Genomic DNA, 15,872 nt, shown 5'->3' with positions numbered 1-15,872 from the left:
TCAGGCACATTGCTAAGCAGAACAAGACAGGGTAGGAAGTCCTTATTTAGACCCAGCCGATGGCAGGGACAAAGGGACCTGCTCAAATCGGCCATTCAAACCTTAAAACATCAATTATGTTAAGGCCATGAGTTCATAATGGCTCTAAATTAGTCACACACGTACACACAACTCCAATTGATACCAGGGAAGGATGTTAATAAACCAACCTATTCTTTTTAAAGCGGTAAATAATGGAGAAGAATTGGGGCATTCATCTGGCTTGCCCGTCTCACTGAATTCTCTCATTGTGGCCGTAGGGAAGCTTCCCTTTCCAGCCCTTTTCCAGCTTACCGGAGAGGAAGGGTTGGCTGGATGGGAACAAAGTGTCACCCAGCGCAGATAGCGTACCAGGGGACTTGTTGGGGGAAGCATTCCCTAGCAAGTACTACTAACTTCCAGGGACAGGTCACCTGAAGTCACACCCCTCCCAGTGAGGCTACACCACCACCTGGGATGCAGCCTGCCACACCTCTCAACTGCCATGCTACCATAAATGACCTCTAGAGGCAGAGAACAAGGCTGAACCTCCCCCCACCAGAACGACAGAAGCAGAAAGAAGCTGGGCCAGGAGAAATTCCTCATAGGACAAACCACCACGTTCATGTTTCTTGCAGTAAAACTCTGTGATAGGCCCCTCCTTATGAAACATTTGGGGCTCAATTTAATAGAGGAGCAATGGAGCAGTGTGGGGTAAGACAAACTTAGAACAATTTGTTCTAATTCTAATGCAAACACGTGGTAAAATAACAGCGAACAAGGTGGGCTGGGAGACGGCTCGGCGTAAATTCCTGCTGCACAAGCAAGCGGACCGGGAACCCACGTAAAAAGTCTACATGTGCTGGCATATACTAATAATCCCAGTTCTAGGAAGAGAGGTGGACCCCTGGGGGTCGCCAGCCAGCCAGGTCAGTGAGCTCCAGGTTCAGAGAGAGACCCTGACTCGAAAAATGTAAGGTGACAAGTGAAAGAGAAAAAGAGTTGATATTGACCCTCTGACCTCCATGGACACAAAAGCGCTCACACGCAAACGGAGAGAGAGATTTCCTGAAGGTCCCTCAGCCATAAGGAGGAAGGCAGCAGACTGACAGAGGCAGTGGGGACTGGAGGCGCTACCTTAGGTGGCCACAGGGGTCATGATGCTCCTCAATTTACATGCCTATGGGTCCCCACAGGAGTGTGACCAAAGCCAGTCAGCACAGGAGAGCCAGCAGCAGATGGTGTGCTGCTAAGTAGTTCAGATGCAGGAGGCAAATGGTGGGCCTGTGGATAGGGCAAGTGGCGCTGTCCAGAGGACACTAACATGCCTGGGCCTCCCTTGCCTTTGACTCCTGACAGCTGTGAGGGAAGGGGGGCCAAAAGGAGCCAGATTCTTGGCTTTTCTAAGGGACACCGTACAATTTTCTGTACAATGCCCCACTTCTTTAACGCTGACATCTAATCTAATAAAAAAAAAAACCAAAACACTGTGTGGGTGGGCCAAGCAAATTTTTTAGGCTAACTGCACTCAGGGAATATCAGCGGGCCACCCCTTCCCCACATCTGAGAGCTGACGACAATTCAACACATGTGTAGGAAGACACGGAGAGAACTGTTGAATCAGCTTGGGATCAGTTCATTTGTCAGTGCCCAATAAAGCTGAGAATTCAAAAGACGCCATCAACTCCCAGAAATCTGTGTGCCCCAGCTGCTGGGATCTCACAGGCACTCCGCCATCCTCAGTTTATGCAACAGAACCTCCACTTTCTCCAGGCTTTTGGAAACCCAGCGGCCAGGGAGTGTCCTTCCAGCTTTCCTGGGACAGCAGAATCGAGGGGCCACAGAAGAAACTCATTGTTAGTCCAAAGTGCCTGCACCCAACAGTGCTGCCACAGACCCAAGCTGGGTGCCCCACACTGGATGCAATGTGACCCGGGGCTACCTGCTCTGGCTCACCTGCCCAGAGATCTAGTTTCAGAGCAGTAGAGAAGGTAAAACAGACATCAGTCCAAGCCCAACAGACTTTGTTCCTAAGCACCAGAGCAGACAACCCTCACGCCCAACCCTGAGTATCTTCCACTTCACCCACAGACAGCAGACAGTGTGGATCAGCAAAGCAGGCCCAGCCCTTCCTTTATAAACGGTGTCAATGTGACTGGATCCCCAGATCAATAAAAAATTAAAGAGGTGTCAAAAACCCCATGGAAAAGAGCCAAGTTGATGGTTTAATCATTCCCCAAGACACAAGCCCTTCTCCAGGTGCTAAAATCAAGTGCAGTGCATCCAGGGCAAGAAGCAAGCCCAACAGAACGGTAGAGGGCAAACCCAAGGACCAAATCCAAACAGCAGCTCAATGGGGTGGGAGAAAAAAAAGTTACGGATTCTTCACAAAAGAGGCACAGGGTGGGGGCTAAGCCCCTGGGAAAACAAAACTCCACCAGCGATCCAATGTGGATTTACTGGTGGAGAAGGAAGAGCGGAGAGAGTACAGAAGGAAGATTCTGCTAACTGCTGGCCCGTCAGTTCCTAGCCTTGAGCCATGAACTTGCTTTTTGGGGATGTGCTTTTCCATAGAGAAGTAGGCTACAGCTGGAGTAGATATTTGGGGGAAATAGATTCATATATTACATAACACACAAGATTACTTTAGGTGTGGCCTGGGAGACAGGGGGCCCAGCACGGTCTACAGGGAGCTGGCAGATGGCTCTGTGGATAATGTACTCGCCATGAAAATCCAGGCTGTCATTTTGAGGTGGCCCATTTGTGGCACTACACTATTGATTTTGGGTGGGTGTTAATATAGTTCAATATTTAAATACAGTGGAAAATACTCAGTTTTCACCCAATGTCTACTGCTCACGCATTTCCTATGAAGAACAGCCCTTTCCACACCCACATATGCTTGGTCACATGCATGCACAAGCTAGGCTGTCCCCACAGGTCATCTCCAGGCTCTGGCCAGCACAAGACCACATCCTCTCTCCCCAGGAGGGAGAAAGACAGCAAGCACGCCTGCAGATTTGGGCCCTGGTCCTTCTGCACCCACAGTCTCCTTCCTGTGGCTAAGACCCAAGGGCACGCCCATGCCCCCATGGCCTGTGGTGGATTTGGTGGTAAGCTGGCCTAATGACCCTCAAACCACAGTTCAGCTGTGGCATCACCATGGCTCCCAGGAGGCATCATCAATGGTGAGAGTCACAGGTGACAGTCACTGCTTCCCTGGCATTGCTCCCAAGGAGCTGCATCCAGGCACAGAACCCAGGCACTGGCATTTACACCACATCTTTCCTCAAACATAACAAAAATGCTTGCCTCAAGACAAGACTGTTTCTTACCCCCCACCCAAAGCCCAGAACAGCGCCTGGTTCAGGCTGCAGCCAGCCAATGTTTGGAGGTCTGGGCATGAACAGTAGGAGATCAGAGGCCAAGGACCACTGCGGAGGACTAAGTGGGAAGACAGGGAGAGCTGGGGAGGATGGAGAAGAGATGGGGGAGGGACCATGCCATGTGCAGCCTGAACTGTCCAGGCACAATCTGGGGCTTTAGGGGGAGAGAGTAGATCCGCGACCCGGGACAAAGCAGGTCAGCATTTCCAGATGACTTGTCAAGGGCAGGTGAAGGGAACCCACTGCACCCAGAATGTCACACATTTCCCATTTTGAGGAGACTTTTGTAAGCATCTTTAAGCACCAGAGTGGGAAAAGCAGATGAGCTCTCAGCCCAAGAAGGAACAGGCCCCAAACAACGAAGAACAGGAATGCCGCCCAGAAGAGGGGCACAAGGCAGGACACTTGGTCATGGGCCAAGTTTGGAGACACTGGGGTGTGGTGCTCCTTGGACCCAGGGGAGAGGCTGGGCAAACTTCCAAGGTCAATGTTTGCCTCTGTGCAGAGACTCATGTCTACTGTGCCCTGCTCACACACTACCAGTGTGTGCCAGTTCTGGCCTCACTAGCTCTGGCTTCAGGGATTGAGACCCCTTTGAATGACAACTGAAAGGAGCCCAGACCCAGTCACCCTCAGGCAGATGGAAGCATGTCTTGAGTTTGTCTGCCTGCTTTAAACCCCAAACAACAGATCAAGAACACCACACCACAGAGGAATGAATGTATGCAGGGTCCTGGGTGCAGGGCCAGGTCTCTCAGGAGGACCCAAAGCCCTGGCAACCAAAAGCCAAACTGTGCCCACATTTTCTGAGTTCACCCCAGAGCACAGCAGGCCACACCAAGCAGAACTTTGGGAACAAAGCAAGCCAAGCACCAAAACAAACTGGCCAATGACACCTTGCTGCCTTGGGGACACATGACTTGGGCCCAGGGGGACAAAGTATAGATGGGGAAATCTGAATATAGCATTTGAGGGACCAGCGCTGGGCTGCGGGACCAGACATGCTGTGGGTCACACCTCCAGGGATGTGGGCTGACAGGACAGAGACCGTGGGAATGGCTCCCCTCAAAGGGCACCTCCTGGTCTTAGTTTTTTTTTAATGTCAACCAGAACAGTCAAGGCTCTGAGAAGTCCCGCAACACCCTAACCTTTTCACCTTCTAAAACCACAGAACCTTCCTTCAGAGGATTCCCTGTAGAGATTGGAGATGGGGGGAGGTCACAAGCATGGTGAAGGGGTACTAAAGAAAAGCTTCCTGCAGTGGAAGCCATCTGTGCTCAGATCTCTGTGAGAGCAGAATCATGTTGGGGGAGGGGAGCTCACCCCAACACACCTGTGAGCCTTCCTATGGATTCCCCATAGGGCCCCCAAACCCAGCTGCTTCCTCTGTGGCACGAGTCATCCCTTCTACACATCTGTGGCAGACATGGACGACCACCTTTGACCCACTGAGGACCCCTGCAGGTTCCATAACTGAGGTGACTCGCGTTCATCTTTAATGCGAGATGATGGTGGGAGGGGGAGGGGCTGGCACATCTCTGCTCCCAGAGACCAAATCAACCCCTCCCCGAAGGCTGCTGCGAAACGCCTGCCCTGTTCAGACACTAATCCCTAAAGCACTTTGCCTCTAATGGGGTCAGTCCCCTGCCTCCACATGAAGTGAGGCCAGGTACACACTGAGGATGGTGGGAGCTGCTGCTCTGTTGATTTCTCTTTGCCAACAATCCTCTTTGAATCAAGCAGTGAGACTGGCTCTCAGTGGGATGTCTAATATTCACAGATAGAGCGTACAGAAGTCCCTCACCACTGCACTTGGCCCCCATCAGTTCACACAGCATTGCTATTGGGTTGGTCTGCCCAGGCACACAGGGCCACACTTTAGTAAATGTCCCAAAAGGTCATTTCTCAAAGAGACTTTGGTTGATAGTGCCATCACAGAAATAGATGCTGTCAGAAGTCTCAGAACACCCAGGTAGCCGGGCTGGACAAGAATTCAAAAACTCTGAGCAAACCCAGCATAATCTCCTGTCACCCACAGGTCTCCATGGTAACCACAGCAACTGTTCTAGGGCATTCTACCTTGCTCCTTGTTGGGTTCCTGGGAGTTAATGGTCCCAAGTTATTGTGCTTTCAGGGGTAACTTGAACATTCCTAATCTAAAAATCCAAAATGCTCTGAAATTCCAGACTTGAGGATCAAAATGATTCCCAGGAAGTTTCAAATTCTCGATTTCTCCAGATTGCAGATTTGGGAGTTAGGGAGGCAGGAATGGTAACACAGAGTTACAGGGTGTCACCAAATCCAAACCACTTTTGTTCCTGGATGTTCTGGGTGCGGGACCCTCCACCCTGTATCAGCTGCTACTGCCCATGAACCAGAGCTGGAGCTGGAGGCAGGGAGCAGCTCGCCACTTAGAGTTTCTTTCTCCACTTCGGAAACCCCCATCCCAGATTTCTGATTTTCTGGAGCCTCAAAGGGAAGAGAAGGCTCCTCCGCCTGCTCCACCCTCTCTGCCCTCGGGCACCCTTTGCTCACCTCAGGTGAGTGTAGCCTTCCTCCGAGAGGCCAACTAACCCCTGTCTCAGCTGCTCTGACAAGCCATGCCTCTGTCCAGGCCATGTGCCCACAAGCTGGGGGCACCTTCACACAAAGCCTTCTTCTACCCTCTCCCTGGCCCTGCACCCCCCATCAGCTGAGCTCGCCCCAACGGAAACCCATTGCTGCCACCCATCAATGGTCTCTGTGTCCCAGCAACACGTGCCAGAGCTGCCCGCAGTCCCCATTCATGCTCCGGATAGAGCCCCTTTCAAGGCTGTGCTCCCTGCTCACTCTCCACCCCGCCCCCACGCACAGAAGAGGGCCATAAAGTGGGATTTTTTTCCTCCACGGGAAAGAAAGAAATCTTCCTTTCTGCTTTCCTGCTGTTCATCTAAATCTGGCCCCGGAAAGAGTATGGAAACGGTGGAACAGGCCCAGTTCATGACCTCAGGGGACACTCCAGTGGCCAGAACTCCCTTAATTGGCTTTTTCTACTGGAGCGGTTGGAGGGAACACCTATGACTGCTAGCACTCATCCCAAGCTCCCGCAGTGAGCTGGTACGTGTGTGACAATACAGGTTATCTTATATCATCCCTCAGGTTAGAATGGAGATACTGAGGCCCAAGGAGGTGGCAGGGTAGACTGGGCTGTATGGGGGAAGGGAGTCCAGGATGGGGACATGGAGGGCACCTTCCTCGGGGACACTGAGCAAGCACAGCTTCTTACCGTCATCCAGGTAGGTCTGGTCCAGGTTCTGTTCCTGTTTGACTGTCACTCCAGTGGGCATAGCGTCCTTCTGGTCACTGACTGGGGGTCCGTTTTTGGTACCTCTTTGGCTCAGGGCAGTCTGTTGTTGGATGACTGTGGGGTAGGAGCCTGGGCTCAGCCTCTGGCCTTGATTGATGGGTGGTGGGCCAGGCCTGGCTGAACCAGGGCCGAAGTTCTCACAGTACATGATATGCTGAAACTCCTGGTGCCCCCCGCCTCGAAGCTGCTGGTTGGTGGGTGAGTAGTGAATCACGGGCGAGGCCTGCTGGCTAGCCGAGGATGTATGCGGCAGGGTGGAGCCTTGGCCCTGGCCCTGAGAACCAGCATGCACCAGCACAGAGCGGTGGGCATCAGCCAGGCCCAAGGGTGCTGCCAGGAGGGCCGGCTGCTGGTAGCCCAGCAGGCCTGGACTCAGGCTCTTGCTCCTCTGGTAGAGAGCCGCCGCGGGGCTCTGCTGCTGGTAGCGGGCATCGGGGGATGACAGCCCCGAGCGGAACTGCTGGCAGGGGGCCATGGTAGCCACGAGACAGGAGGGGGACTCGGCCAGCATTGGGTGCTGTGGGTAATATGGCTGGCTCCCCAGGCCTCCATGGGCAGGGCTGCAGATCAGAGAAGGGTCATACTCATCGGGTTCTGTCTTGATGGCAGGGGCTGTGGAGAGAAAAGCGCAGGGCTGCAGTGATCATGGTGACCTGTGAGTGTGTGCCGAGGAGGAGGGGCACTTTGAGAAGCCAAGTGGGCGGGAGCATGGCTGGTGTGTGGCTCATTAGCCTTGGGCCACAAGATCCCCCATGGAATTGTCATCAGGTGAAACTCGACCTTGGCAATGCCCTTGAACTACAGACTTTGCCAACTGTGGATGGGTGGAGGGTGGGCTCGACTGGGTGTTGGAGTCTGTGTAGCCTTGTTCCTCAAGGTGGGAGCTGAGAGAAATTGTGGTGACTCTCCCACCTCTCGAGCCATCTGTCCCCATCGTCTCCCTGCAGTGTCCCCTCCTACTGGACACTGTCCAACATAGTCAGCGATGTTCAGTCGTTACTGTCAACTTGACAGAGTCACCTAGGAGACACTCCTCTGGGTATGTCTGTAAAGGAGTTTCTACATGGGGTGCATGTGAAGACCCGCCCTGAATGAGGACAGCAGCATCCCGTGGGCTGGGTTCCTAGACTGAAGAAGTCTCCATCTGTTTCCTGACTGTGATGCAGTGCCACCAGCCGCTTCCCTCTCCTGCTACCCCCACCATGAAAGGCGGTACCCCTCTAAATGTCAGAATAAAACCTTCACCCCTTAAGTTGCTTTTGTCGGGTATTGTTCATAGCAAGGAGGAAAGCAGGCAACCCCTTCCCAGCACCCTCCCTTAGCATCACCAGGTTCAGGAGGGAGGGACATCTACATGAACGGACAAGAGGATTGTCACCAAGGGTGAGCAGGGCAGCCTCCTGGGAGTCAGGGTTAGAGGAGGCGACTATGTCCACAAATGCCATCCAAAGGCCATTGTCTCAGTTCTGGACAGCTAAAGACCTTAGGGTGGGCCTTGCTAGGGTTCCATTCCATCAGCCGAGCGCTGACGCTCAGCCCAGAGAGGCCCTGCTACCACAGATGCGTGGAGAATGTCAGAGCACAGAGGAGACAGCCTTCTTGCTGAGAGGACTGAACCACATGCAAGGTTTGTGCGAGATTCTCTCTCTGCAGCTTTGTGGCCCATGGGATGCCACTTCTGCTGCTGATGGCATGGCACATCAGTCCCCGTGGTGGCACCCTCATAGGTATCACACAAGTGACCATGCACCTTGCTGAAGCTGAGCTGCCCAATCAGGGACAGTGGAGTTTCAGAACTGGGACTGTAGGTTTACAGCCCGGTAGTCCTTCCCTGGCCTGGAGGGGGGCAGGCGCGGGCTTTTCCGCAGCTGCTGTAGTTACTAGTTAACTACTGCTGTAGTTACCTAACCTACCGGCTACCTTGGAGTTGTAACTAGAGCCACTCTATGAGGTTAGTTCCATTTCTGCAAAATTTCGTGAATGAGACCTTCTGGTCCGGGTGTGCCTCTAGTAACACCATCCATGTGGGGACAGTCGAGGACCCTGAGAGTTCTAGAGCAAGTCCACTTTGACCCTGAATGTGGTCAAACCTAAGATAGGGAGGGGCAGCAAGAGACACCTGCTTAGCTGTCTGCCTCCAGATGCCCGTACCCACCACCAAGGAAAACACACATGACAATGGCAGCTGGCACCTGGCACCAGTGGGTTACACAACTCTCACACGGAAGCGCCTTCCAACACAAGAGGAAACTGAGGCTCAGAGTGGGTGAGTTACTTTCCCCAGGTAACCCAGCCAGGAGCAGACCTTGGGAATTTTGAGTCCCTGGCCAGTGCTGTCTGTGACCTTGGAGGATATCAGGGAGAATGCCTCACCTGGATGGTAGGTAAAGTGTTGCGGCTGACTTCGTTTTCTCTTTCCATTGATGACGTAGAAGTTCACTTTTACGGGCACTCGAATGTGCTTGTTCCGATACTCGGGGATCTCAACAAAAAGCATGTTCTAGAAGGAAGCAGTTGTCATGAACATGACTGTAAACAGCACACCAGGATTCCTGCCAGGATCCCAATCAAGTCCACCCAGGCCCGCCACGGCAGGCCCTCTGCCTTCGTTCCCCACATCTACAGCCAAGGGAATTTAACTTTTTGTCCCAGCAAGGAAAGCTGGTCTAGCAAAGTGTGTCAGATGTCAGGGTCACAAACCCAAGGGCCAGGGGCTCCCTAAGTGGCAAGCACTCATTAAGTGCAGTTTGTACTTGCTGAGTAACTATGAAATTCAGTGTGGGGAGGAGGGAGGGAGGAGTAAGGAAGGAGGGAGAAGGGAGAGATGGAGGAGGAGGGAGAGACAGATGGATGAAGGAAGGATAGAAAGGGGAGAAGGAGTAAAGAAAAAGAAGGAAGGAGAGAAAAAAGGGAAAGAGGGAGGAAGGAAAGGAGGAATAGAGAAGAGGGGGAAGGAGGGAAGGAGAGGGGGATAGGGGAAGGGGGAGCAGGGTACAGAAACCTCAGCAGGAACTCTGAGCTCTCGGGGCCATTTTGGGGGCTTACAGGCTGGCTCTTGTCTTTATCCACCGTGGCTTCCATCTCCCAAACCTGCTGCCCATCTGGAAAACACAAAAAACAACAGTCTTTGAAGGAACCAGAAGCCAACAACGTAAGACAGAGCCGACAAATCACATTCTCCATTGCATCACTTCGGCGAGGTGTGTCAGCGTGCCGGTGTGCCGTGGTGGGGGACAGGGAAGGAGGGAGAGAATGTATGTGTGTGAGAAAGAATGTGTATATGTGAGAGAAAGTTGTGTATGTGTGAGACAGAGTTGTGTGTGAGAGAAGAGTTGTATATAAAAGAGTGTGTGCATGTGAGACTGTGTGTGAGAAAGTGTGTGTGTGCGTGCAAGTTATGTGTGTCTGAGAGAGCTGTGTGTGTGTCCACATATTCAAATAGTTCTCTTAGCAGGAGAGAAACATGATGCCAGTAGGAAATTCAGGATTAAAAGAGCAAAGACTCAGAGGAACTGCAGACTCCGCCACCGTGATCTCTTTCGATCCAAACGCCTATTTCTCTTTCTTAAAATAAAATCAATGTTCTCCAAGGCACCTGATCACATTTGTCTATTTCCAGAAGGTCCTCAATCCCAAGGCTGTCTCAGGAGCCTTGTGATGGTCCTGGCTTGTTACCAGCGTCCCCTCATCCGAGCACAGATGGTTTAGCTATCCCACTCTTAATCGGGACAGAACAGGTGGCCTGAGCGTGCCTGACTCATGGGTCATCAGGAGGCGAGGGAACCCCTTAACCACTCTATGCTACCATGTGAGTCACCAATGCAGTGAGAGGGCTCTGCTCAGCAGTGGCCTCTCCTTCCCAGGGGCAGAGGGCCCTTCATTCCCCCAGTCTGAGGCCAGCAAACAGGGCCAAACAAAACTCTTGATTTTCAAATTATAGATTTCTCTCCTGACCACCTACACTGAAGCTGGGCAGTTCTCACTGAAACAAAACATTTCCGTGAGAGTTTCCAGGGTGTTTGTGGAGCATGAATGCTGAAGAATATTAAATGGTTTTATGAGAAAGGGAACATTCTCGAAGCTAGCACATGGTTGGAAAATGCTGAGTCAAAGTCCACTGGGCTCTTGACTCGGCAGAGGCTCCAGCATGCTCAGCACAGTGGGCTGCGAGACAGAGCACAGCCCAACATCTGGCCTCAGAGCCCCGTCTCTACCTGGAGCAGAGCTGCTAGTGTCTGCTGTAATGGCTTAGGACCCCCAATTCTGAGGGTTAGCCAGAGAGATGTGGGCCGTGAGCAGCATTTGAACTTACTTGCCTAGGAATACGCCTCCCCCTTCCAAAGTAAAACCCGACATAACAAAACTCGTGTAATTGCTACAAAGCGGGTGTGACTGGAGGTTCTCACGGCAAAGGATAAGCGGGGTGCTTGGTGACAGCCAATTTCAGTCCTGGCTTTGTGGTTCAATGGCGTGCAATTTTGAATGTGGACTCTAGCAGGCTCATGAAAGTCAGGGTATGGCTGGCCACACTTGTGCCTGTCTCCCCAGTGCTGTAGGAGTGAATACAGGAGGGTCTCTGAGGGTCACTAGCTGCCAGCCTAGCTCTAGATTCAGTGAGAGACCCTAGCTCAAAACAATAAGGCAAAATGTGATGAGCGGGGCACCCAAATTTCTCCTCGGGCTGCTACGACGGTACACACAGGCAAGTGTGCATGTGTGCACATGCATGTACACATACACACACACACATGAATGCATGCATACACGTGTGCATATACACCACACTCCCAAAGTGAGATGCAAAGTGATAGAGAAGGATACCCGACATCAGATTCTGGTGTTGTGGAGCATTCTTCTGTAAGAAGGTGATTTAGCCAATAGCCAAGCAGAATATAGCTAGGTGAGAAACCCAAGCAAAAAGACAGGGAGAAAGAAGGCAGAGTCTGGAGAAGCCAGCAGGCACTAGGGAAGCAAGATATGAGGCAACAAGTCACAAGCCTTGTGGTAAAATATAGAATAGAAATGGGTTAATTTAAGTTCTAAGAGCTAGTCAATAATAAGCCTGAGCTAATAGGCAAGGCAGTTTATAATTAATATTAAGCCTCAGAGTGGTTATTTGAGAACTGGTGGGCAGGAAAGAAACCTCCAGTTACACTCTGATCTCCACATGCACATATACAGATACAGGTACACGAGCGCGCGCGCGCGCGCACACACACACACACACACACACACACACGTGTATATATACCACACACCCAAAGTAAGGTGGAGGACAATAGAGGACACCCAACATCAACCTCTGACTTCCACATGTACACACACAGATCACAGATGCAGGTGCTCACAAACAGGCATGCACACACCACATACACGCAGAGATAGCAGAGGGAGGGGAGTACAGACATTCTTCCTTAGATCTCTATGGAAGGGACCAGGTGATAGTCTTGGCTGTCTATCGACCACATTGTAAGAAAAAACAAAGAGCCATAATGGGATATACAAAAATGTCATTGGCTGGAATGACTGCTGAGGGCCAGGAGAAGCCACTCCAGAGGCAGGAGAAATGGAGGCCAAAGGGACACCAAAGGCACCTGGCTGGAAGCCATCAACACACAGATCCACAGTGCGCAAAGAGCCAGACAGGACTAGTCCAGGATTATCCTTGCTTTTACGTCAAAAATGGGCCCAAGGTCATTGACAGAGACCCAGGCTGCACAGCAGGCTTTGTGGGTTCCAACCTTGCTCACTGACTGCAGCCTGAATGCTGAGCCAGAAGCCCATGTGGGAAGCAGTAAGGGGTCCCCCCTCTTGCCCAGCTTCTCACTGCTTGAGCTTAATTCCATATGAACTTCACTACTTGGGGGAGAATGTGGGAGGATGAGGCAGCAGCCAGCCTGGGCTACAGAGTGACTCTCAAGAAACAGACAAAAAAGACAGAGGGGGAAGGAAGAAGGAAGGGGAGGGGTAGAGTTGATTGGGTTTCAGAGCTCATCCTTCGGAGGTGCAGACAGAATTCCTTGAAGAACTGTCAAGAAGTTGAACTAATCCTTGACACGCAGAAGGGCAATGTTCACGATAGGGTATCTCACAGGCTATGTCAGATATGGTTTTGGGGTCTATGGACCCAGGAGAAAAGGGCAGAGCCCTCCCCACCCCTTACCGATGGGCATGGCTACCCAAGGAGGCAACTGCCAATAGGAGCTTGAGTATGGTCTAGAAATGAGTCAGCTCAGCACCATCAGAAGGGGAACCTAAGGCCCAGAGGAAGTCTGTGTAAAGACACAAGCTATTGAACCACCGCCTCCAAGTCACAGTTAAGCCCAAGCAAAGTGCAAGGGAGAAGCTTCCAGAGAACCAACAGAGGAAGGTGCCCAGCTCTGAGATGCCGAGAAAAGGACATCTGTAGACGGGACCTTGCAGTCACCCCCGCTGCAATGACAGATTCACCAGCCCTCCACAAATCCTTCCTGCCTCCTGTGCCCAGTGACACCGCCACAGCTCTGCCATGGCCCTCAAGGTCCTGTCTATTCCAGCTCTGGCCTTGCTGCTCAGGGCACCATTCTTAACTAACTTAATGCCTGCCCTGGTCCCAGCATCCTTTGTCCCTCAGATTTCAACCCTGTTCCTCCATATGCTGCCCCAAAGCATGTCTGGCCTTTACTCCACTAGCTAAGTTGAGTCCCAGTCAGAGAGGGGAGAACTGGCTAGGGTCACAGGGCTCGCAGAGGAGGAAGCCAGGCTAGAACTGGTAGGATAGGGCAGCCTGGACTGGGCACACCTGAGTGGCATCTCACCCCCCCCCTCCAGAGATTAGGTGTTCACTCCCATCCTTAAGACTTGGATTTCCTGGGGGTGCTGCTGTGCAAGGCTGGGCCCCCTGGAGCTGGCAGATGAGGGCTGTAGGGACAACGTGGGTGTAGGAGGAAATGCCCGCCCACTCCAGTGCACTGGCAGAGCTGTGCGACACACTCCCTAGAACCCTCTTTGGAAATGCCCTGCAACAGTGCCAACGTCTCCTCTCTGTCCCCGGCAGCATTCAGCCCTTTTATCCCAAACTTCACAACTTCAGACCTGGCCTGAAATCTTTGCTTGCCCCAATTAGTTGTGCAGCCTTGGATAAGATGGTAAGTCTCTGTCTCCAATTTAAAACACGGGGGTTCTAGACTATCTCCTAATGAGCGTACAGATCAAAGTATCAGGCTCCGGCACTGTGTAAGCACATGGGAGATGTTCACAGGGGGCTCTTATATTGGCATATATAGATTATTTGAACATGGGCACATATCTCAACATGAGTTAAAACTGAAAACGCACACATTTTAAAGTCAGAGCTTAGCAAGGATTTTCTGTTTGCAATGATGAATATCTACCTGCAGGGCTCGGCTGGAATCTACACAGGGACGCCACTGAGGTGGTGTCTCTTACATGAGACGGCAGCATGACTCCCTGCTGCCTTGCTTTGAAGAATGGATCTTCTTAGAGGATTGGAGAGACAACTCAGGGATTGGGAGCACTTGCTGCTCTAGCAGAGGACCCAGGTTCCATTCCCAGCACTCACAGGGTGGCTCACAACTACCTGTGACTCCAGTTCCAGGGGACTCAGCACCCTCTTCTGGCCTCTGTGAGTACTACACTCACATGGCATACACATACATAATTTTAAAATAAATATTATATATATATATATATTTTAATGGATCTTTTCAAGCTGGGTGCCATGGCACACACCTGTAGTCTCAACCTTTGGGAAGCTGAGGTGGGAGGATGGGAGGGGAGGGGAAGGGAGGAGGAAAATGAGAAAGCGGAGTGAGGAGGATGACAAAGAAGACAAGAGGCTGGGTGCAAATGAAGATGCAGCCAGCAATGACCAAAGCCAACTGAGTCAGGCGCTCTGTTCTGTGTTTTGACTCTTCTGGACTCAGAGACTCAAAGTGTGGGAGCTTGGGGACCTAGCCTGGCTGTGCACACTCACAGAGCCCACACTCTATTCATGGCAGAATGACCCCCCCCCCCAGCAGGAAGTGAAAACTGGCCAGCTATCTTCTCTACTGAGCCTCATCACCCTGAAGGCTCACTCAGAGGCTGGGCTCAAGCGGGTGTGGTCTGCTATGGGGGTCTCCGGGCCATGCTTTTGAGCAACCCTTGTTTCTTGTACCCACACTAACAGGCGCACGCGTCCTCGCGGTCATGGGGGAGGTATGTTATGAGTGTGGCTGAGGACTGCTGTCTAGAGGCATTGTCTTCGAAGTTCACCCCCAGAGACTTCCCCAAGGCTCACCTCACTCTGACGAGGTTCATCCCACCGCCAGCACTGACTGCCTGTGTGGCTGCAAGTGGTTGCTAAGCCTCTGTGTGCTTTAGTTTCCTCCAAGAATTGGGTTGAGTATTAAAATAGGCAGTTCAAAAAAAAAAATGCTCAGGCAAAAGCTCAAGCCACCATGGATGTCACCGCCACTCTACTTTAGAATTTGGGGTCTCACACTGGCCTCTAAGGAAAGAGAATTGGCTGGGTTTGGGGAGTGGGGTCTTATTTGCATTCTTTTTTAATATTTATTTATTGTGTATACAATATTCTGTATATGTGTGTATGCCCGCACACCAGAAGAGGGCACCAGACCTCATTACAGATGGCTGTGAGCCACCATGTGGTTGCTGGGAATTGAACTCAGGACCTTTGGAAGAACAGGCAATGCTCTTAACCTCTGAGCCATCTCTCCAGCCCCTCATTTGCATTCTTGGCTCAGTGAATAGAATGGTCATGGATGGAACTCGCAGATAAGGTCTGGCTGAATCCATTATGGCAGTGTGTAGCCAATAAAAGAAGGAAAGATGAGCAAGTGAGTGGATTGACAGGTGGGTGTATGGGTTGATGCAGAGTGGATCAATGGATGATTGGATGGGTATATGGATGGGTAAACAGGAGGATGGAGAGATATATGGACTGTGGGTGGATATTAGGTAGATGAATGGGAAGACTATGGAAGGGTAGGGGAGTGGATAGATGATGGATGTGGGTGGGCGGATGGATGGGTGGATCAATGTGAACATAGTGAATGATGGATAAATGTATGGATGGGTGAGTGAGAGGTAGATGGATGGGTGTGTGGGTGGGTAGGGAG

General features: G+C 51.8%; 1 protein-coding gene across 2 annotated transcripts in view; it reads right to left on the bottom strand.

The window, feature by feature from the left end:
• Nfatc2 (nuclear factor of activated T cells 2) overlaps nucleotides 1-15,872 on the bottom strand; it is a 109,120-nt gene that overhangs the window by 17,733 nt on the left and 75,515 nt on the right. For both annotated transcript variants that reach the window (XM_038331684.1, XM_038331683.1), the window contains exons 7-9: nucleotides 9,796-9,851; nucleotides 9,124-9,250; nucleotides 6,670-7,362 (exon numbers count right to left, since the gene is read on the bottom strand). In XM_038331684.1, the coding sequence (XP_038187612.1) occupies nucleotides 6,670-7,362; nucleotides 9,124-9,250; nucleotides 9,796-9,851 (876 nt within the window). The remainder of the gene's footprint in view (nucleotides 1-6,669; nucleotides 7,363-9,123; nucleotides 9,251-9,795; nucleotides 9,852-15,872) is intronic.

Source organism: Arvicola amphibius, chromosome 5, assembly GCF_903992535.2.
Source record: "Arvicola amphibius chromosome 5, mArvAmp1.2, whole genome shotgun sequence".
NCBI lineage: Eukaryota > Metazoa > Chordata > Mammalia > Rodentia > Cricetidae > Arvicola > Arvicola amphibius.
This window is presented reverse-complemented; position numbering and strand designations above follow the sequence as displayed.